The 21,417-nt window shown below is 47.1% G+C and overlaps 1 protein-coding gene, 1 long non-coding RNA gene and 1 pseudogene across 2 annotated transcripts in view; 2 read left to right on the top strand and 1 right to left on the bottom strand.

Annotated features, from left to right (window-relative positions):
* The window catches only part of LOC127492402 (uncharacterized), an 81,546-nt gene that overhangs the window by 45,554 nt on the left and 14,575 nt on the right, over positions 1-21,417 (top strand). The gene's annotated exons all lie outside the window — the stretch shown is intronic.
* On the top strand, positions 9,222-9,606 carry LOC127489894 (zinc finger protein 706 pseudogene; annotated as a pseudogene).
* COLEC12 (collectin subfamily member 12) overlaps positions 19,355-21,417 on the bottom strand; it is a 206,556-nt gene continuing 204,493 nt past the window's right edge. Inside the window, exon 10 of the mRNA XM_051852076.2 lies at positions 19,355-20,059. Coding sequence (XP_051708036.1) covers positions 20,040-20,059 — 20 coding nt within the window. The 3' untranslated portion in view covers positions 19,355-20,039. The remainder of the gene's footprint in view (positions 20,060-21,417) is intronic.

Consider the following 21,417-nt stretch of genomic DNA (forward strand, 5'->3'; position numbering starts at 1 on the left):
CCTTTACCTGCTGATAACCTCTGGTCATTTTCTTATCCCCGTAGCTCTACCTTTCCCAGGATGTCATGGAATTGGAATCACCCAGTTACAGTCTTTTCAGGCTGGCTTCTTTCACTTAGCAATATGCGTTTATGGTTCTTCCATGTCTTTTTGTGCCTTGGCAGATCATTTCGCTTCATCACTGAATAATGTTCCATTGCATGTATGTACCACAGTTCATTCATCCATCCACCTGTTGAAGGGTGTCTTGTTTGCTTGCAGCTCTTGGCATGGTGAATAAAGCTGTTATAAACATCTATGCCATTACCTCTTTATTCACTGACTGTATAGCCTCACTCTATATGACATGGATATTCATGTCCTGGGTAACTGGAATCAGTGTTCCTATTTTGCCAATTCCTTCATTAGCCTTATATATGCGTGCCTATTAGATATTTGTGTGAGAATTGATTTTCACCTTTTGACAGTCCTATCTTGAGGTGCTATTTTGAAATGGATTTTAAATATTTATTAATTTGAGAGGCAGACTTACATACATACATACAGAGAGAGAGAGAGAGAGAGAGAGAGAGAGAAAATGAAGAAAGAGTGGCCGGCACCACAGCTCAATAGGCTAATCCTCTGCCTGCGGCGCCGGCACACCAGGTTCTAGTCCCAGTTGGGGCGCTAGATTCTGTCCCGGCTGCTCCTCTTCCTGTCTAGCTCTCTGCTGTGGCCCGGGAAGGCAGTGGAGGATGGCCCAAGTCCTTGGGCCCTGTACCCGCATGGGAGACCAGGAGGAAGCACCTGGCTCCTGGCTTCAGATCAGTGCGGTGCGCCGGCTGCAGTGGCCATTGTGGGGTGAATCAACAGAAAAGGAAGACCTTTCTCTCTCTCTCTCTCTCTCTCTCTCTCTCTCACTAGCCACTCTGCCTGTCAAAAAGAAAAAAAAAAAAGAGAGTGAGAGTGATAGCTCCCATCTCCAAATGCTGGCAGTGGCTGGAGTCAGATCCAGGAACTAGGAACACTGTCCTGGTCTCCCATGTGGATGGCAGAATTGCAACCAGAGTCGTCATCTGCTGCCTCCCAGGGTGTGCATTGCCAAGAAGCTAGAATCACGAGCAGAGGAGGTACTCAAACCTAGACACTCTGATATGGAATGTGGGCATCCTAACCCATGTCTTGTCTTCCAGGCCAGTTGCCCTCAACATATGCTGTTTTTATAAAAGGCTTCTTGAATTTCATATTACTTTTGTGGCTTGGCTTCAGGCTTGTTGCTAACCCCATTTCCATTAACATGGACCTTGATGTGGTCTTGGGCTAGGTAAGCACTTCTAAGGGTGACCCAAGCGGACATTTCTGATAAGTGGTACTGTTATTGGTATCCTCCTATGAGAGTGTTTGTTCAAAGTAGCACTTTGCTTTTAAAACTCTAGGGATGATTTCGTGTGCCCTGATAAGTTATCTGGTCACATTAAGACTCCCAACTGTATTATTATTTGTAAGGAGAGGGGCAGGGCAGTGGAATGGGAGGAGGGGCTGGGTTTGAAGGCTCTGCTACTCAGTGCCAAGTCCATTAACATCTGAGCCTCAGCTTTGTCATTCTGTAAAGTAGGAAATATAATAGCATAATACTGTGATTGATAAAATGTCTTAATCCATAGAGATGTTTTGTCTGGAATATATGAAATAACATATGTGAAATTCTTTCTTTAATTCTTTTTTTTTTTTTTTTTGACAGGCAGAGTGGACAGTGAGAGAGAGGCAGAGAGAAAGGTCTTCCTTTGCCATTGGTTCACCCTCCAATGGCCGCCATGGCCAGCTCACCGCGCTGATCCGATGGCAGGAGCCAGGTACTTATCCTGGTCTCCCATGGGGTGCAGGGCGAAATTCTTTTTTAAAGGTTTATTTATTTGAAAGGCAGAGTTAGAAAAGGAGAGACACAGAAAGAGAGAGAGAAAGAACTTCCCTCCGCTGATTCACTCCCCAAGTGTCTGCAATGACCTAGGCTGGGCTACGCCAAAGCCAGGAGCTTCTTCCAGGTCTCCCACGTGGGTGGCAGGGGTCCAGGAACTTGGGCCATGTTCTGCTTTCCCAGGAGCATTAGCAAGGAGCTGGATCAGAAGTGGAACATCTGGGCCGTCAAGTGGCACCCATATGGGATGCCAGTGCTGCAGACATTGGCTTAACCCATTGTGCCACAGCTCCAGCCTACAAATGCTTTCTTAGCAATATAAATATAATACTGTGGAAGAGTATACAATTAGTACAGGGGGTGGCAAGGTTTTTCTGTAAACAGATAATGAGTGCTTTCAGCTTTGCAGGCCATTACAGCCTCTGTCATAGCTGTTCACTTCTGTTGTCATGTAAAAGCAGATGTAGGTGGGACATACAACAATGAGCATGACTGTGCTTCAATCAAACTTGACTTATGAAAACATGTAGGGAGCCATATTTGGCCCATTGGTCTGGTATGAACATGGAGAGAGAGAAACCACTCCGTACCCTTTCTCTTAACCTCTTCCAAATGTAGTGCCAGGGAGGACATTTAATAATTCACTGAGGGTATGGATGCACAGATTGAATAGTCCCTAGGTGGGGTTGCTTGTCAACCCAGCTCTTCAGAAAACACAGCTGCTTTCTCACTCTCTGCCTGGTCCCATCTTCTCTGTGGATGGAGCCCAGACTGTTCCTACAGGAGCTGCCACTCTGATCTGTCCAGAAAACTGCTCACCACTTGCACAGGCCATATTATTAGGTGTCTGGGATGACTAAAAGCCTGTCATTTCCTTAGGTGAACTAGGGTCTTGGAAGAAAGAAAAACAGGGCAGGGAATGGAACTAAGAACATGACATGCGTCTTGAGGACCAGACACTGTGCTGGCTGCTTTTCCTGCACTAACTCATTAAAGTTTGCAAGAATGCCAGGAGACAGGTAGTAGCAAATCCATTTTTGTTTGACAAGTTCAAATTTTATAGTTAGCATTTCTAGCTTTCCATAAATTTCTTCTTAAGTCATGATGTCCAGTTTCCACAGAAAGCAGAAAATTTAATTTTGTCAACCCAAGGTAATCCAGTTACTTCTGAATTTAAATATAGTTGGTACAAGGGTGGGCATTTGGCCTGATTAAGATGCCCATGTTCTGGGGCCAGTGCTGTGGTGCAGTGAATAAAGCTGCCACCTGCTTTGCCAGTATTCCATATGAGTGCCGATTTGAGTCCCAGCTGTTTCACTTCCGATCCAGCTCTCTGCTATGGCCTGGGAAAGCAGTAGAAGATGGTCCAAGTCCTTGGGCCCCTGAACCCAAGTGGGAGACCTGGAAGAAGCTCCTGGCTCCTGGCTTTGGATTAGCATAGCTCTGGCCGTTGCGGCCAACTGGGGAGTGAACCAGGGTGGAAGACCTCTGTCTCTTTCTGCCTCTCTGTAACTTGCCTTTCAAATAAATCTTAAAAAAAAAAAAAAAAAAAGATGCCCATGTTTTACATAAAAGTGCCTGAATTCAATCCCTAGTTCCTATTCCTGACTCCACTTTCCTGCTGATGCAGACTCGGGGAATCAGCAGGTGATGACTCAAGTAGTTGGGTCCATGCCACACATGTAGAAGACCTGGATTGAGTTGCCCCTTCCTGGCTTCAGCCTGGCCTGGTCCCAGTCATTGCAGGCATTAGTGGATGAGAACTTTCTCTCTCTGCCTTTCAAATTTTTAAAAATGAAAAAATAATACAGTAGCGTACGGCCCTTGTTGTCACTCCTTATCCCTGAGGTGTGCTGGGTCTCTTGGGACAGTGTTGGCTTGTAGACCGACCTGGGGCGGGGGCAGGCATTTAGCCTGATCGCTGGCTCTGCTGTTGCTGCATTCCACTGGGAAGTTCCTGTTTTCTGGTCTTTGTGACCCTCCTGGTTCAGTATCCTGTGTGTGGGGATCCTGCACTCCTCATCCATCTTGTCCCAAGCCCTGGATCCTGTGTGGCTGTGGCTCGTGCTGTATCATGTTCCTGTTTCTCCAGGACTCACGGAGACTTCTCAGAGTTCTGAGACTGACCTGAGAGCCCCACCACACCAAGGCATTCCTCAGCCGTTGCCAGGCTTCTCATCCTTTCCCCGGGCTTCTGCAATACAGTCCTGTAAACTGGGAGGCTTATCAACAACACGACTTTATTTCTCACAGGTCTGAAGGCCAGGAAGTCTGAGATCAAGATGCCAATACATTCAGTCTCTGAGCGTCTACTTCCTGGTTCACGGATGGCGCCTTCTAGCTGTGTCCTCACACGGAAGAGAGAGAAGGCGAGAGAGGGCAAGAGCCCTCAAAGCTCTCTGTCCTGTAAGGGCCCTGATCCCGTTCGTGCAGGATGCACCTGCAAGACCTCCTTGTACCGTCACCTGGAGGTCTAAAATTTTACCATATGAGTTTTGGGGGACACAGACATTCAGAGCACAGCGCTAGGCAATGTCTCTGTGACTGTGCTGGCGTGAGACTTGAACTCCTGAGCTCCCACTTGGGAAGCCAGGCGGTGGCCGCTTTGACCCTGGAGACCCTGTCAGTGTATCTGGGGTTTCTCTCTCCCCTTCTATCCAAGGCTTTTGATCCACAGAGGGAGCCATTGTAGAGGGCATTCCCTATAGATCTGAACTGTGGGGTGTCCTGGGCTGACCCTTCTTTCGACAGTCATTGAGCGCTTTCTCTTCCTCTTCCTCACCTCCTTTTCCTTCTCCTTCCTTTTGAAGTAAAAAAAAAAAAAAAATGTGGTTTTCTTTTTTAAAGATTTATTTAGTATTTGATAGAGTTACACAGAAAGAAGAGAGGCAGAGAGAGGTCTTCCACCCTGGTTCACTCCCCAATTGGCCACAATGCCTGAAGCTGCACTAATCCAGAGCCGTGCTAATCCGGAGCCAGGAGCCTCTTCAGGGTCTCCCACGAGGGTGCAGGGGCCCAAGGACTTGGGCCATCTTCCATTGCTTTCCCAGGCCATAGCAGAGAGCTGGATCGGAAGTGGAGCAGCGGGAACTCGAACCAGTGCCTGTATGGGATGCCTGCACTGCAGACGGTGGGTAATTTACCTGTTACGCACAGTGCCAGTCCCAAAAAACATGGTTTTCATCATGCTACATTACCCCCCTACCCTCCGTTTTTTAGTTCTTGGTGTAAACTCTGCTGAGCCTTTCAGGATCCTTGTCTCTTAGGAACTCAACATGTTGTTTCTCAACCTGCTGCCCGCAGTAGCCACAGAGCTTTGTTCCTAGGTGTTGTCTCCACTCCAGGCTCTAGAAAGTTTGCTGTGGAACTTAAAGGTGAGCAGAGAGTCCTGTGATTTCACCTTGACTCCTGTCCCCAAGAGCAGTATGTAAGGAAAACTGCTTTCATTTGTTTGCTTGTATTTTTCTAGAAATGAACATGAAACGCTTAAGATCGGAATTAACACACAGATCAGTTTAGAATTCTGTTTGCCTCCCCGCCCCCCCATGTCCATCTAAATAATGAAGGGAAGGGCAAGGGCTCCAGAAAGCAGCAGGAGAAACCTTGGATGACATCTCAGAATAGCATGCGCAATGCCTCACCTAGGAGGAAGCAGCCTGGAGAGGTGCAGGAGCTGGCCCGAGACCACACTCCAGGGCCAGGATGACTCCAGCCTCCTGCGGCTCTGCCTGGCTGTAAAACAAACGCTAGGGAGTGGGCGTGGGGTTTAAAAGGAAGGCGTTATCAGTTTCAGATGCTGCAGAGAGATCCAGAAAGATTAGCACAAGGACTGAGGCTTTTCCCATCAGGGGTCCTCAGAAACCTTGCTGGGGGTTTGATGCATCCTGAAAACATTTTATTCTGCATTTCCAGTTTCTGTGCTTTGAATAAGTTCCTCACTAAAGTTCATGTTATGGAAACTTAATTCCCAAATTCATATGTTAATAATATTTGGAGGTGAGGTCTGTGGGAGGTGATTAGGATTTAATGAGGTCATGGTGTTAGCGCCTTTATGAGAAGGAGACCTGAGCTTGCAGCCTGCCCTGTCTCTCTGTGCGATGCCCCCGGTGGTGCTATGAAGCAGCAAGGAGGTCCTCACTGGGTGCTGGTGCCATGCTGTTGGACGCCCCAGTCTCTAGAACTGTGAGCCCAGTAAACTCTGGGACTTTATAAATTGCCCATTTTGTAGTATTTAGTTATAGCAACAGGAAATGGATAAAGCACCAGTAGTAAAAGATTCTAAAGACTACACCTCGGGGATGGGCATTTAGCCTAGTGGTTAAGGTATCCATATTCCACATCAGAGTATCTGCGTTCAGCACCCACCTCTGGCTCGTGACACCAGCTTCCTGCTAATGTAGATCCTGGGAGGCAGTAGTGATGGCTCAAGTCCCTGTGTGGGAGACCTGTGTTGCATTCCCAGCTCCTGGCTTTGGCTTGGCCCAGTTCTGGCCGTTGTGGGCATTTGGGGAGTGAATCAGCAGAAGGGAGCCCTCTGTCTAATAAATTTTTTTAAAAAAGACTGGAACATCAGTAAGGATATCAGTACATGAAATCCTTGAGTAGTGGAAGTTGTGAATTTGAAGTTAACAGCAAAAGAGGTGTTTTGAGTGGACAAAAGGGATCGTGTTGAGGGTATGAGGGTGCCCCAAAGTGCCTGTAGTAAGGAGCATCAGAGAGAGGAATCGCAGCTGAGATTGCACAGCGGTGGACTCGAGACAGGCTCACAACTGCTATCCGTGAAGGAATCCTGTTTTGTAAAGCTTCCTTACAAACTCTTCTCAGCAGTGTCATTTTGCAAGCTCTCCCTCACTGTGCAAATGGCGCTGAGCATGCGGTGTCTGTCACCCATCCTGGCAGGCCTGGCCTTGCTGTCCTCTTCTTGCAGGCGGATTTTATTTATTTATTCTGGTATGCTCCTAAAAGCCCTGTGATAGCCAAGTTTCTAAGCAAAAGGGCCTCAAAGAGATCTGTCCCCTGAAGAGCCTCCTGCCACACCGGGGCTCCCCTGAGTCTTGAAGTAGGTAAGTAAGGGGCTGGGAAGGGAAGGGGAAGGGCAGAGTGACTGCTGGGAGTCGTGCAGTGGCAGCCCGTGCTCGCCGATCTCGCAGACACTCTCGAACAGCAGCGCTCTGAGGATGGAGGGCCCGTACCGTGAATGAGAGGCTGGCTTCTCCCTTGTGCCAGGCCCTTGGCTGATTGTTTCATTTCTTTGAGAAACAAACATTAGGAGGAGCTTACATCAGATTACATATAGATACCCGTAGGAGTCTGTTTCTTAATGCAATTCCTACTTACTGATGCCGTCTCTGTACAAGGTACTGAGATAGGTGGCAAGAAAAATGCAAAATGGGAAAATCTCAGCTCTTGCCTCCAGAGGGCCTGTTGCCTAGTGAGGCGCAGGGTAGACGAATATGCAGGTAAGTCTACCTGGTGGAAGACAAGGGCTTTACTAGAGAACAGAGGGCATGAGGGAGCTTGAAACATTATTTCTTGCTGGTATCTGTGGAGATGTAGCAGTTTAGACAGATTTTGTAAGCAGGTCTAGATTTCATTGAGTTGGGGTGTGGACAAAGTATTCCCCCTGAGGAGTGGGCATTTAGCTTAGCAGTTAAGAACTTGTCTTGTCAGAGTATGTGGATTTAATTCCTGGCTCCGGCTACTGATTCCAGCTTCCTGCTGATGCATATCCTAATGCAATGGTGCCTTCTTTTTCTATCCAGTGTGGGAGACCTGGATTGAGAACCCCATGCCCAGCTTCAGTCCTGGCCCTCAGGGGCATGTGGGGAATGAGCCAGCAGGTGGGAGTTCTATCTGTCTATCTGTCTCTTTTTCTCCGCCTCCCCACCCCAGTTTATATAAGAGGCAGAGTATTTCTTGTGGAAAACCAACCAAGGATAACCAAGGATATAGAAATTCAATCTTCTTGGCTCCTCTGTGGACCCCAGGGCACGTGATATCAGAAGCAGATCCAGTTTGTTCCCCTGCTTCCCTTCCCCGCACTGCCTCTACCACATCACCTCCAGGATTGCCTGAGACTTCAGTTGTTGTATGCAGGTCTCTGACACTTCGACACAGGGAAATAAACAAAGGTCCCTTCCTGGGAAGATGGAGAGGAGTTGGTCTTGGGAAGAGGATAAGAAATAGGCCCCGGGAAGAGAGAGACGTGGAGCTTATCAGACTTTGCCCACTGCTGTGATTAGAACGTGGTTTGTCCCCTCCGAAAATCGAGTTGAAATTTGATGGCAGTGCTGGGAAGTGAGGTCTTTAAGAGGTGATTAGGGTCATTAAGAAGGATTGTGTGTTTCTCAAGGGACTGGGTTCATCTTGCTGACAGCAGGTGAGCTCTGGCGCTCACAGGACGGGATACGCTATCGTGAGATCAGGTTGTTGTAGAGCGAGGCCACCTGATGTCTTGCTTCTTCTGCACATTCTTCCCCACCCTTCTACTGTGCTGCAGGGTCATGAAGCAGCACAAAGCCCTTCCAGATGCCAGCACTGGTGCTCCTAGGCTTCCAGCCCCCAGAACCATGAGCCAAAATAAATCTCTTCATAGACTACCCAGCCTCAGGTATTCCACTGTAGTTACAGAAAATGGACACAGGTAGAGGAAAGAAGTGACAGTGGCTGGTGGGACTAAGGACCTCTGCATACCTCAGTGTACCTCAAAGTTGGGTCAGCCAGAGTTAGAAAAAAAAGAGGGTATGTGTTGTGGATGTTTTGTCAGGAGAGTCGATTTGAGGGATACAAAGCAGAGCTGTGGCTGAGCCATTTGCTTGTTTCTTTGAGCTGGTCCTGGGGCAGTCCCTCAGTGAATTCACATGGGAAGGGCCATTTGGCGCATACCTTGCCTTCTAAGGAGCTAAGTGCAGAACATTTGAGTTCTCTGTGCAGGTGGAAGTGGCCCTTTCCCTGGCAGCATGGCTGCAGGTGCAGCCACAATGTCTTGGTCCATGTGACAAGAGGGGAGTGAGGCCAGGGCAGGATCACAGCACAGTCCTGGCACTCAGCAGTCACGTGGGCCACGTGCTGGCCTTGAAGCACCTGACCTGTATTTTTTAACTTAGCTGCCACAGAGAAGCAGTCACTGAGGATCGTGGAGAGCACTTTCTCCAGGGCATGATGGGAGCCAGATCTGTAAGAAGTGAAGGTGCGAGAAGGTGAGGGGAGTTGGTGACTGCAGGTCTGGGCCAAACTTCTAAGATGTGTGCTGGTGACAGGAAGAGGGGCGAAAGAGAGCAGTTGGCTCTTTCCCCTGCTCGGTGGGTGGAGGAGGCCGCAGCAGTGCTGGGAGCGCTCTCTCCGCCAACCTGCCCCGGCCCTCTCGCGTTGCGTGGTCTCCCAGACCAGGACTGTCCCGGTCCTGATATGGCTTGTGGACAGCAGAAGATTCAGTCTCAGCAGAAAAATGCCAAGAAGCAAGCTGGACAAAAGAAGAAACAAAGACATGACCAAAAGGCTGCTGCCAAAGCTGCCTTAATATACACCTGCACTGTCTGCAGGACACAAATGCCAGACCCTAAGACCTTCAAGCAGCACTTGGAGAGCAAACATCCTAAGACTCCGCTTCCTCCAGAATTGGCTGATGTTCAGGCTTAAAGTTGTTTACAGGCGAATCTGTGACACCTCTGACTCTTCTGCTGTCTCAGGCCCTAGGTAACAAACCTGCAGCTGCTTTTTTTTTTTTTTTTTTTTTTTGACAGGCAGAGTGGACAGTGAGAGTGAGACAGAGAGAAAGGTCTTCCTTTGCCGTTGGTTCACCCTCCAATGGCCGCCACGGTCCGCGCACTGCGCTGATCCGATGGCAGAAGCCAGGTACTTCTCCTGGTCTCCCATGGGGTGCAGGGCCCAAGCACTTGGGCCATCCTCCACTGCACTCCCGGGCCACAGCAGAGAGCTGGCCTGGAAGAGGGGCAACCGGGACAGAATCCGGCGCCCCGATCGGGACTAGAACCCAGTGTGCCGGTGCCGCAAGGTGGATTAGCCTATTGAGCCACGGCGCCGGCCCATGCAGCTGTTTTTCTAACAAACTGTTGATCAGCAAAAATACAGGGGCTACAAAAATACTCATTTTTATGCTGTTCCCTTTTGAGCTTCATGCAAAGACAATTCTGTGTAAATGTACAGTTGACTCTGATTTGGAAATCTGGAAATCAGTCCATCCTTGTTATAAAAATTTTTTTACAATTGTAATTATATTGATGTTCATATTGTGTAAAATAACTCATTTAATAAAGTAGTACTTTGATTTTACAACATCAAAAAAAGAGCAGTTGAAGGGGAAGAAGTAAGTTATTTTGAACATTTTCCCCTTTCTAAAGAATTTGTTTCAGAGTGAGAGAAACTGAGTGAGGGGGAGAGGAGTGAGTCACAGGGAGGAGACTGAAGATGCTCCTTGAGTGGCCTGTTCTCAGAGGAGGCACCGTGAAGCTGCCTTGCAGATGGCAGTGCCTTGTGGGGCTGGCGGTGGGCGGGGCTTGGGGAGAGCAGTGAGAGAGTGTAGAGTCTTGGCTGGTGTCTGCTGCCAGCATTGAAGGGGCAAGAGGAGGTTGCTACTCCCAGTCCCAGTGGGAGAGAAAATGAGAGCAAGCTGGACCACTTGACAGGAGATGCAGCCTGTGGCAGATGGGTATAGCCTATCCCTGGTGAGCTTCAGGGAGGAGAACAGGGAAATAAATACCCCAACTTTCTGTCTGTCTGTCTCTGTTTCATTCTTGCTGTGCCTTTCATTGTCTAGACCCAGCCGGAAGCCAGAAACCCAGAAAGTCCATAAAGATCCACCTCCCGAAGCAAAGAGAATGGTAGAAAAGGGTGGATTAGGGGTCTAGAGGGACTAAATTAATAAAACCACGTAAAGAGCTCTTGGGTGAGGGCCCAAGGACTTGTGTTAGCTGTGGCCCCTGGAGTGCTGTGTGATGAACAACCCTAAGTCTCAATGGAGCAGTGCAGGTTGACTACTAGTCTGAAACATTTAGGGTCAGAATTGTTTTGGAATTTTGGACTTTTTCTTTTCAGATTTTGGAATATTTGCATACACATAAAGAGATACCTGGGGGATGGGATCCAAGTATTTTTAGAGCACCTGTGTTTTGACTGTGACCCATCACGTGAAGTCGGCAGTGAAAGTTTCCGTTTGTGACATCATGTCAGTGCTTAAAGAGTTGTTCAGAGTTGTTCATTTTGGAACATTTCAGATTTTGGTTGTTTTTTGGTTGTTGTTGTGTGTGTTTTTTTTGACAGGCAGAGTTAGAGACAGAGAGAAAGGTCTTCCTTCTGTTGGTTCACCCCCCAAATGGCTGCTGCGGCTGTCGTGTTGCACTGATCGGAAGCCAGGAGCCAAGTGCTTCTCCTGGTCTCCCATGCGGGTGCAGGGCCCAAGCACTTGGGCCATCCTCCACTGCTCTCCCAGGCCACAGCAGAGAGCTGGCCTGGAAGAGGAACAACTGGGACAGAACCAGCGCCCCAACCAGGACTAGAACCTGGGGTGCTGGCGCCGCAGGCGGAGGATTAGCCTAGTGAGCTGTGGCACTGGCCCAGATTTTGAATTTTTAAGATTAGGGTGCGGCCTGTTTATAGCATTAAGCGTGTATTCTCTCAGGCCTATGGGTTGGCAACTGCCAGGTGACATGGTGGAATGGGTGGGAACCAGGAGGTGTCAAGGATTACAGCCAGTAACCCTGGGAGGGCGAGGTAGAAAGTAAGTTGCAGGTATAAATGGCTTTGAGTACAACTACTATTTATGCTCTTCTGCCATCCACATCCATTCTCTTACTGTTCTATGGAAATACAGTGTGTCGTTGCTCCATGGCTGCATTTCCCATCTAAAGACTCTATTTTTGAGCTTGACTAGGTGATAGCTGGTGGACATGGGGCATATAATTTCTGTTCTTAAAGACAGAACTCTCATTTCCCACCTCTCCCTTAAGCCTGCTGCCTGGGATTGTAGGTGTGCTGCTGCTGAGGCCTCCTGGTGCACACCAATAAGGATGTCACAGATGGTGAAGCAACAACACAGTTGGAGTATGGCTCCCTGGCTGCTTATGTACATATGAGGGTACTTCCAAAAGTTTATAGAAAATGCAACTTTTAAATATGTTTAGCTTGGTGCAAAAAATTAGAAATCCATGCATACAAGGAGTCTCCAAAAAGTTTATGGAAAACGCACATTATGAAAAAACTATGCATGGGGTTGGCGTTGTGGTGCAATGGGTTAAACTGCCATTTACAATGCCAGCACCCCATTTGGAGTGCCAGTTTGAATCCTGCTTCTCTGCTTCGGATCCAGCTCCCTGCTAATGTGCCTGGCAAGGCAGTTGATAATGGTCCAAGCACTTGGGCCCCTGCCACCCTTGTTGGAGACCCAGGTGGAGTTCCTGGCTACTGGCTTTTGCTTGGCCCATTGCGGAATGAATCAGTGGATAGAAGATTGTCTCTCTCTCTCTCTCTCTCTTGCTCACTCTGCCTTTCAAATAATAAAATATTTGTATAGATTTTAATTTTTTCCTGACCTAAATGAATGTATCTTTTTATTTTATTTTATAATTTTATTTTTGACAGGCAGAGTGGACAGTGAGAGAGACAGAGAGAAAGGTCTTCCTTTGCCGTTGGTTCACCCTCCAATGGCCGCCGCGGCTGGCGCACTGCAGCCGGCGCACCGCGCTGATCCGATGGCAGGAGCCAGGTACTTATCCTGGTCTCCCATGGGGTGAGGGCCCAAGGACTTGGGCCATCCTCCACTGCACTCCCTGGCCACAGCAGAGAGCTGGCCTGGAAGAGGGGCAACCGGGACAGAATCCGGCACCCCGACCGGGACTAGAGCCCAGTGTGCTGGTGCTGCAAAGTGGAGGATTACCCTGGTGAGCTGAGGCGCCGGCGTATGAACGTATCTTTTATTTATATATAAACTTTTAAAAATTTATTTATTTGAAAGAGTTACACAGAGAGAGGAGAGGTGGGGGGGGAGAGGGAGGGATGGATGGAGGGAGGGAGAGGTCTTCCATCTGCTGGTTCACTCCCCAATTGGCTGCAATGGCCGGAGCTGTGCCGATCTGAAGCCAGGAGCTTCTTCCGGGTCTCCCACATGGGTTCAGGGGTCCAAGTACTTGGGCCATCTTCTACTGCTTTCCCAGGCCAGAGCAGAGAGCTGGATCAGAAGTGGAGCTGCCAGGATTCAAACCAGCGCTCATAAGGGATGCCAGCACTGCAGGCAGCAGCTTTACCTGCTATGCCACACTGCCAGCTCCCAAAAACTTTTTGAAGGAGCTTCATAAAAGTTAGGTGGAATAGAAAGAGGCCTTCATCTTATTTAGGCTGCTATTATTTTGGGTCTTTGTTTTGTGAGCAAATTGATAGGAGCCTCTACTCTGATACCTCGAGGACGGGATAACACAGAGGTATAGATTCATTGTTTTCAGCATTTACTAGTCCAAGACAGCAGAGGCACCGGAACTTTTAATTTTTTCTCCTGTCAGCCCTGGTCAGTATTTGGAAAGGAAATATTCTTGGAGAGGTAATTATCAAAATAAGGTCTCCCTAATGGAAGCAGGACAAGCAGTGCCAGCACCTGTTCTTTCTGTGCACAGGGGATCCAGGTGAAAAGGAGAGAGATGAGGGGACAGAGCCATTTGCCACTTGCTGGAATATGGCTCACAACTAGAAAGAAGAAAGCAGGATTCTAACCTGGACCCATTGTGTTCCAAAGCCTGTGCTCCATTCCTTCGAGGTCAATGAGGTCAGATTCTAGGAGGGGCCTAGCTATTCTGGAACCTAAGGTGGTATCTAAAGTTGATTTCTGTGGATGCCCAGGGCATAAGAAGCCGAATTGACTCTTGCTTATTTGTTCATTGGCAGCGAAGGGATTGGTTTAGTACATTTAAAAAAAAAGTATTTATTTGAGAGAGAGTTACAGACGGAGAGACAGAGAGAAAGGTTTTCCATCTGCTGGTTCACTTCTCAAATGGCTGCAACGGCTGGAGCTGGACTGATCCGAAGCCGGGATCTGGGAGCTGCTTCCGGGTCTCCCGTGTGGGTGCAGGGACCTAAGCTTTCCCAGGCCATAGCAGAGAGCTGGATCAAAAGAAGAGCTGCCGGGACACAAACAGGTGTCCATATGGGATGCCAGCACCACAAGTGGAGGCTTAACCTACTATGCCACAGCACTGGCCCCCGGTCTAGTACTTCCATCTCAAATGTACAAATGCACAAATACACAAATACACAAAATGGTTTTGTTAAAGAGGATATTCTTGGTAACTCACCTGATTTCTTGTGGCCAAGAAGAACAAAAGAGAATGAAAGTGCTGACTGTCAGTAAAGTCAGTATTAAAGCACAGATGTGGAGGTGAGGTTGTCACAGTTCAAATTCTAGCTCTCAATGGAGCCAGCACTGTGGCATAGCGAGTAAAGCCACCGCCTGCAGCACCTGCATCCTGTATGGCGCCAGTTCGAGTCTCGGCTGCTTCACTTCCCATCTAGCTCTCTGCTGTGGCCTGGAAAAGCAGCAGAAGATGGCCCAAGTCCTTGGGCCCCTGCAACCACGTCGGAGACCTGGAAGAAGTTCCTTGGCGTAGCTCCGGCCATTGCCGCTATCAGGGGAGTGAACCAGTGAATGGAAGATGGATCTCTCTCTCTCTCTCTCTCTCTCTCTCTCTCTCTGCTTCTACCTTTGCCTCTCTGTAACTCTGCCTTTCAAATAAATAAATCTTTAAAAAAAATTCTAGCTCTCAGGAAAATTATTGAACCTGTCTTCAGTTTCCTTGCATAGGAGTTGGAGGTAATATGTTAAGTATTGGGGACAGGTTTTCAGTCTAGCATTTAAGTTTGTCCATGTCCCACATTGGAGTACGTGCGTTGAATCCCTGGCTCTAGCTTCTGACTCCAGCTTCCTGCTAATGCAGACTCTAGGAGGCAGTAATGGTGGCTCAAGTGGCCATCATTTTAGGAGACCTAGATTGAGCTCCCAGCTTTGGCTGTAGCCCAGACCCAGCAGTCACAAATATTTGGGAAATGAATCAGTAAGCTGAGCTCCCTTTTTATCTGTCTCTCTGCCTCTTAAATAAAATTGCAAAAGGAAAAAACAAAAGAAAAAAGAATTCCTACAGTTCAGTAACAAAAACCAAGGGGAAAATATGTCAAATTTCTAACCCATCGTGGGTGCTATTATAGCTACTATAGAGCCAGCACTTTGTACTTAAGCCATGGCTGGCCCAGCTCCTTTGCTCCATGGCATAGGAATTGACTTTACGACTCTTGTAACTCTGTAGCTTCCAGGCATGATTTAGTGGGGCATGGGCAATGAGTGATGATTAAAAAATACAGCAAGCTCTGGCAGCAAATGCTAGAAGACTGGCCAAAGGACAGTTCTCCATTCCTGGCCAAGAGAACTAAATGGAGACCCTTCGGTTAAGCCCATTTAATGATCTGTCTGGATGAATTGTTGGAAGAAGCCCCAGTTCTGGAAGCTGACTCCCACCCGAGTTGCATAGTGATCCCTGCTGTTGCAAACTCCAAGCTAATAAGTTCTTGGAGGAGGCTGGAGGCTGGGATACAATCCTGGTTATGGCAGACAGGGCTGCACTGAGATAGTGATGGCTCATTCATATGTTCATTCACTGAAAAATGCAGAAGTAGGGGGAAACCATTGAAGAATCCAAGTCAGTTTTCTGAAGGCTGTGTTCTTCTGGCCTTTGGCCCACCTGCTATAACCTTGGTCAGCTAAAACTTATTTGAGGGGATGGAGGAAGAAGGATGGAGTACCTACCTGAAAATGTTGTCACCATCTGTCTTGTGATTCAGTAAACATGATGGTATGCTATTAAGGGATTCATCCAGGAAAATGGGGCAATTGTGCATACAGCTTCTTAGACTAAAAAGGTCACTGCTCCTTGTGAAACTGCAGAGTATGACAATAAGAAGTGAGAAACCCCTCGCACTGCTGTTTGGAAAAGGGTTCTAAAGCTTTTACTTGTCTCAGGGCCGTGTTTTGGTAAAGAGAATGAATCTGGCTTACTACTGGACTCTTTTCACTCAGACTGCCATTTATTTTTATATTTATCTATAGGAGGATGATTCTAAAGTCCATGGAAAATAGAATTAAAAGATGTTCATATTAGGGGCTGGTGCTGTGGCACAGTGGGTTAAAGCCCTGGATGCAGCACCAGCATCCCATATGAGCGCCAGCTCCTCCACTTCCAATCCAGCTCCCTGCTAATGTGCCTGGGAAAGCACTGAAGGATGCCCCAAGTGCTTGGGCCCCTGGATCCATGTGAGGGACCTGGATGAAGCTCCTGGCATTTCATCTGCCCAGCTCCAGCCATGGCAGCCATCTGGGGAGTGAACCAGCAAATGAAAGACCTCTCTCTCTCTTTCTGTCTCGCTGTCTCTACCTCTCTCTGTGACTCTTTCAAATAAATAAAATAAGTGTTTGTTTTGGTACAAAACCTTGAAATCCATGCAGTTTTCATAGTGCACATTTCCATGCACTTTTTGAAGGCCCTGTGTGTTTGTGTGTGGCCGCCTATTAGCAATACTCATGCCTTCATTTCTCCTGCTTAGCTCCCCTCACCCCTTAGTTCAAGATTTCATAACTGTCCAGCTACATTCACATTTCTGTCTTCTTAGTAACTATTAAGCCTTTCAATGAAACTGTAGGATTTCTTCTGTTTTACCCAGATACCTGGTGCACAGCACTGGCCTGGAAGAAGGAATCTGTTAACACCTCAGGGTGGGTTTGCTGGGAAAGGATTCAGGCAAGAAGCGACCCTTGAGTTGAATCTTAGAAGTACTTTTTAGATAGAAAAGGTAGGGAAGGAGCAGGCAGTGTGGTGTGCCTGTGCTTGTGGGTGGGCAAAGGAGGCTGGAGACAGAGTTGGGAACCAGGCAGGGAAGGCCTCACTGCCCTTGCATGTGTATCCTGCAGACAATGGGGATCCTTGGCTGGGCTTCGAGCAGAGGCTAAGGGTGGACTTGCATTAAGAGACAGAAGAGCCAGGAGTCTGGTCAGCTTTGCTTTTATGAAAGCGACTGTGACAGGAACGTGTACAATAGGCAAGTCTTCAAGCTGAGCCTCCGTTTGCTTTTTTTTTTTTTTTTTTTACAGGCAGAGTGGACAGTGAGAGAGAGAGACAGAGAGAAAGGTCTTCCTTTTTTTTTTTTTTTTTTTTGCCGTTTGTTCACCCTCCAATGGCCGCTGCAGCCGGCGCATCACGCTGATCCAAAGGCATGAGCCAGGTGCTTCTCCTGGTCTTCCATGCGAGTGCAGGGCCCAAGCACTTGGGCCATCCTCCACTGCACTCCCGGGCCATAGCAGAGAGCTGGCCTGGAAGAGGGGCAACTGGGACAGAATCCGGCGCCCCCACCGGGACTAGAACCCGGTATACCGGTGCCGCAAGGCGGAGGATTAGCCTATTGAGCCACGGCGCCAGCCCGTTTGCTTATTTCTAAAGCAGGGACCACAGGTCGGCATGAGGAGCTTGGGTGTTTGCAAGTTGTAAATATATGTGAAGTATTACATGTGATTTTTGAGTCATAAGTGAGTTAACATGCTCACTCCCAGAAAGAGATTACTTTTGTCATCTGAGGCAAAAGGCACATGCTGGTATTGTTACCTGATTGATACGGCTGTCCACATCCTTAAACATCTGGTTTCTGTTTTTGTTTTGAAATGGGAGCAGCTATTACTGTTTGTTCAGCATAGACCAACTGCTTCACAATGGAGGGATGGGTGAGGGAGTGGTGATAAGCAGGGATCTTCAAGAGGTTTTGTTTTGTTTTTGGCCAGAAAAATGTTTACTATCTCCTCGACAGTATGTGGCAGCTCAGATACCTGAACATATCATATTTTGCTAAAACTCTCCTCTCCAAAAGAGCATCAGTAGATGAACAGAGAGCTGGTATAGAAATAGCTAAATATACAGAGCCATATAGGAGGCATGGTAGAACACAAGATTCACCTGACCTCATTCCCTGTGTGCTTCGGAGGCATCCAGATTGCTAAAGAAAACAGGAACCTGGGTCTGCACGCCGTCTCCCAGCGAGTGCAGGTGTGACCCAGGAAATCGTGTCACTTCCCTGTAAAGTGAGGAATGTCCTAGGGCCCGCTGCACTGGGCTGCGTGGATGATTACGTGAGATGGTGTGACTGAAGCACTTTGTAGGGGACCTGGTAAAGGAGTACTTAGAAGTTATTATTAGGGCTGGGAGAGGAAGGACCTGAGTTGGGAAGGCAGGCAATAATTATTCTGATGGGGGCATCAGGTAGTTACTTTCAAGTTTCTTCTGAAGACAAATCTTAGCTGACACTTGAAAAAGGGGATTGAGTTCAGTCTGTAAAAGTTCTTGAGTCTGGAGAGGTTTTGGAGTCCAGTGGCAACCTGAGCAGGCCACATGGATGGGGCAGTAGGGTCTGAAGGTGCAGAGGTGGTGGCTGTTCCTGGGCTACAAAACGGCATGGATGGTGACCATCGGCGAAGCCACAGTACACACAGCTGCAGGTGTGACAATCAAACTGTTTCCCACTTTGTTTGCAACAGGTAGCAGCACTACCTGGGAAGACCCTTGTGGGGGAAGACAGGGAAGCTGTTGAGTGCAAATCTTAGCTTTGAGCTTCAGTTACACGAGGAGACCCCAAAAAGCTTATGAAAAAGGGAATTAAAAGATAAATTAATTTTGGTGCACAAAATTTCTTAAATCTCTGCATAAAAGGGTTCTTCATAAAGGTCATGGAAAATGTGTATTATGAAAAAATGTGTCGATTTTAATTTGTTTTTGCACCAAGTCAGATTTTTAATTTTTTTTCCATGAAGTTTTTGATGCACCCTTATACATAATGCCTTATTTCAGCACTTTTCATATTAGACTTTTCTAATGGCAAGTTAAGGAGAGGAAGGAAGACTGGCTCAGAGGAAAGGTGCTTTTATGTAAGAGTTTAGTGCAGTGACCAAAAGTTTACTCTTGCACTTCATCACGCATTGGGCCTTGGAGTTACGTTTTTGGGAATTAGAAAAAACAAGGTTTCCAGGTGGCATACAACTGGTTCCCATCTCCCTAGCATCTCTGTCTTTGGCTGCTGTGATGCCCTGGTTATTAATGCCAGCTCTGGTGTGCGTCTGCTCTCAGGTCTGTTCGTATCGCAGCCATAATACAGCACTTTGTGGACAGTGAGATCCAAGTTCTCTGTCCCTCCCAACAATGCCTGTCTATCACTCCCAGCCCCACCCAAATGAAGCAAAACCACGTCTCGAGTTGCCAGGTTCCCTGGGCCTGGCCAGGCACACATCAGGCTCAGGGCTTAGCTCTGTGGATGGAGCCATGTATGTGCTCAAGCTTGCTTGACACTGGTGAAATCCACAAGGATCTCTCAACTGATGGACTCTGAGGAAATGATACAGTAATATATATATATATATATATATATATATATATATATATTTACACAAGTATATTTAATTATTTTTTTAAACCACAACTGAAAAAAGTCTTTGCCACTGGGTGGATTTAAATCTGACAAGTAACCCTAGGAGTTTTTATTGGTACCATTGTTGTTTTCTTTGGCTCCATGTATTATATTGGTAAAATTACCCTCCCCAAAAAGGAAAAAAGAATAATTGTAAAAGGCAAATATTTTGTACAAAAATACAAAGTTTTAAAAGCTCTTTAAGTATAGTTCATATTATTACTAAAAGTTGGCCTATATATTTGTATATCTGCATATCTTTCCTACATTTGGGATTTTAGACATGAAAGGTACTGTTTACACAGTATATGTTTTAAATTCTCCCTATAGCTCACCAACCAATGATAGTCTTTTTCTGATTGGAGCATTCCATACTTTGGAAGATATAATTTGCATAATTGTATGGTTATCAGATGAGAAAAATCTGTGATGCCGTCTGCACACTGAAAATCAACATATCACCCAGGAGGGACCCTTTGAGTTTCTAAGTCCTTTAGTGATGATGGGATGGCAAAAAACAGGAGTTGTCAATTTTTTCAGTAATTGGTTTTCAGTGCTTTTCCCCTCCAGTCTGAGGAGGTGATGTGATCTGGAAGGAGTGTCCTTTGCCTTGGAGAGCCGGCTAAGAATCTGCTCACATTATTACAGCAGTCCATTACAATGTGGATGATAGTACTAGAAGAGAGAAATAAGGGTGGCGTTAGTTTTTTTAAAGAGTTAATGTACAATTCTAAAAACGAAACATTTTTATAGGAAAGAGTCTAAGCTGGATCCTTCAATAATGTTTATTTTCTCAATGTCTAGAAGTTCTTATGCATGTTAAGTAAAAGGTAAATTTCATTTTGCAAGAGCCCCTCTGGGGAAGTCTCATTCTTGTTCAGATCTCCAGTGGGCAAGCAAGGCAAACAGATGACAGATCTAGGTAACCTGTCAGCATCTACTGTAACCTCTTGCTTAGCTATCTGTATTCCATTCCATCAGTCCAACAAGCTGTGTGTTCCTTTGGTGTGTTAAGATCTAGCACGTGGACCAATGCCTGACACATCAGAGGTACAAAATAATAATAGTCAGTTGACTGGATGTATGGATAACTGGTATCCCAGGTTCTTCCAAAAATAATGAGCCAAAATATGAGTGCATTTCAAAAAGTTCATGGAAATAGAATTCAAAGATAAGTGCCGGCGCTGCGGCTCACTAGGCTAATCCTCCGCCTTGCGGTGCCAGCACACCAGGTTCTAGTCCCAGTCGGGGCGCCGGATTCTGTCCCGGTTGCCCCTCTTCCAGGCCAGCTCTCTGCTGTGGCCAGGGAGTGCAGTGGAGGATGGCCCAAGTGCTTGGGCCCTGCACCCCATGGGAGACCAGGAGAAGCACCTGGCTCTTGCCATCGGATCAGCGCAGTGCGCCGGCCGTGGCGGCCATTGGAGGGTGAACCAACGGCAAAGGAAGACCTTTCTCTCTCTCTCTCACTGTCCACTCTGTCAAAAAATTTAAAAAAGATAAGTGTATTTTGGTGTAAAAAAATTCAACTATAGTTTTTTATAATATGCATTTTCACAAGTCTTTTGAAGTCCCCTCATGTATGATTTAAAATTTTTTGTACCAAAATAAATCTCTTATAAAATTGATCAGGTTTGTGAGCTGGAAGACCATGCCTTCACAATGCCCCTATCTGGCCACACCTGTGTGCCCACCTGCCAATCAGGCTAATTAACCACTCACCTTTGGAAGTGGATTAAAGTCTGGAACGCGGTGGGTCCAGCCCGTTTGCCTCTTTCACCACTTTGGGTCCTTGCTGCCCTGTGCCTTCTGGCCATCCACCCAGTGCTTTCTGGCTGCCTGTTCCTCCACACGGCTGGCTCCTGGTACTTGGTATGAATCCAGATTTCCCTTTCTTTCTTAGATAGAGCCCTCACTCTCCTATGTGTTTCTCTCACTGAATAAAAAGCTTAAAAGCATCTTTGAATTCTGTTTCCACAAATTTTTGAAGTCCCTTCATATGTCTGAAGGTTTTTTAAACCACTAACTTTTAAAAA

This window comes from Oryctolagus cuniculus, chromosome 10, assembly GCF_964237555.1.
Source record: "Oryctolagus cuniculus chromosome 10, mOryCun1.1, whole genome shotgun sequence".
In the NCBI taxonomy this organism is placed as follows: Eukaryota; Metazoa; Chordata; class Mammalia; order Lagomorpha; family Leporidae; genus Oryctolagus; species Oryctolagus cuniculus.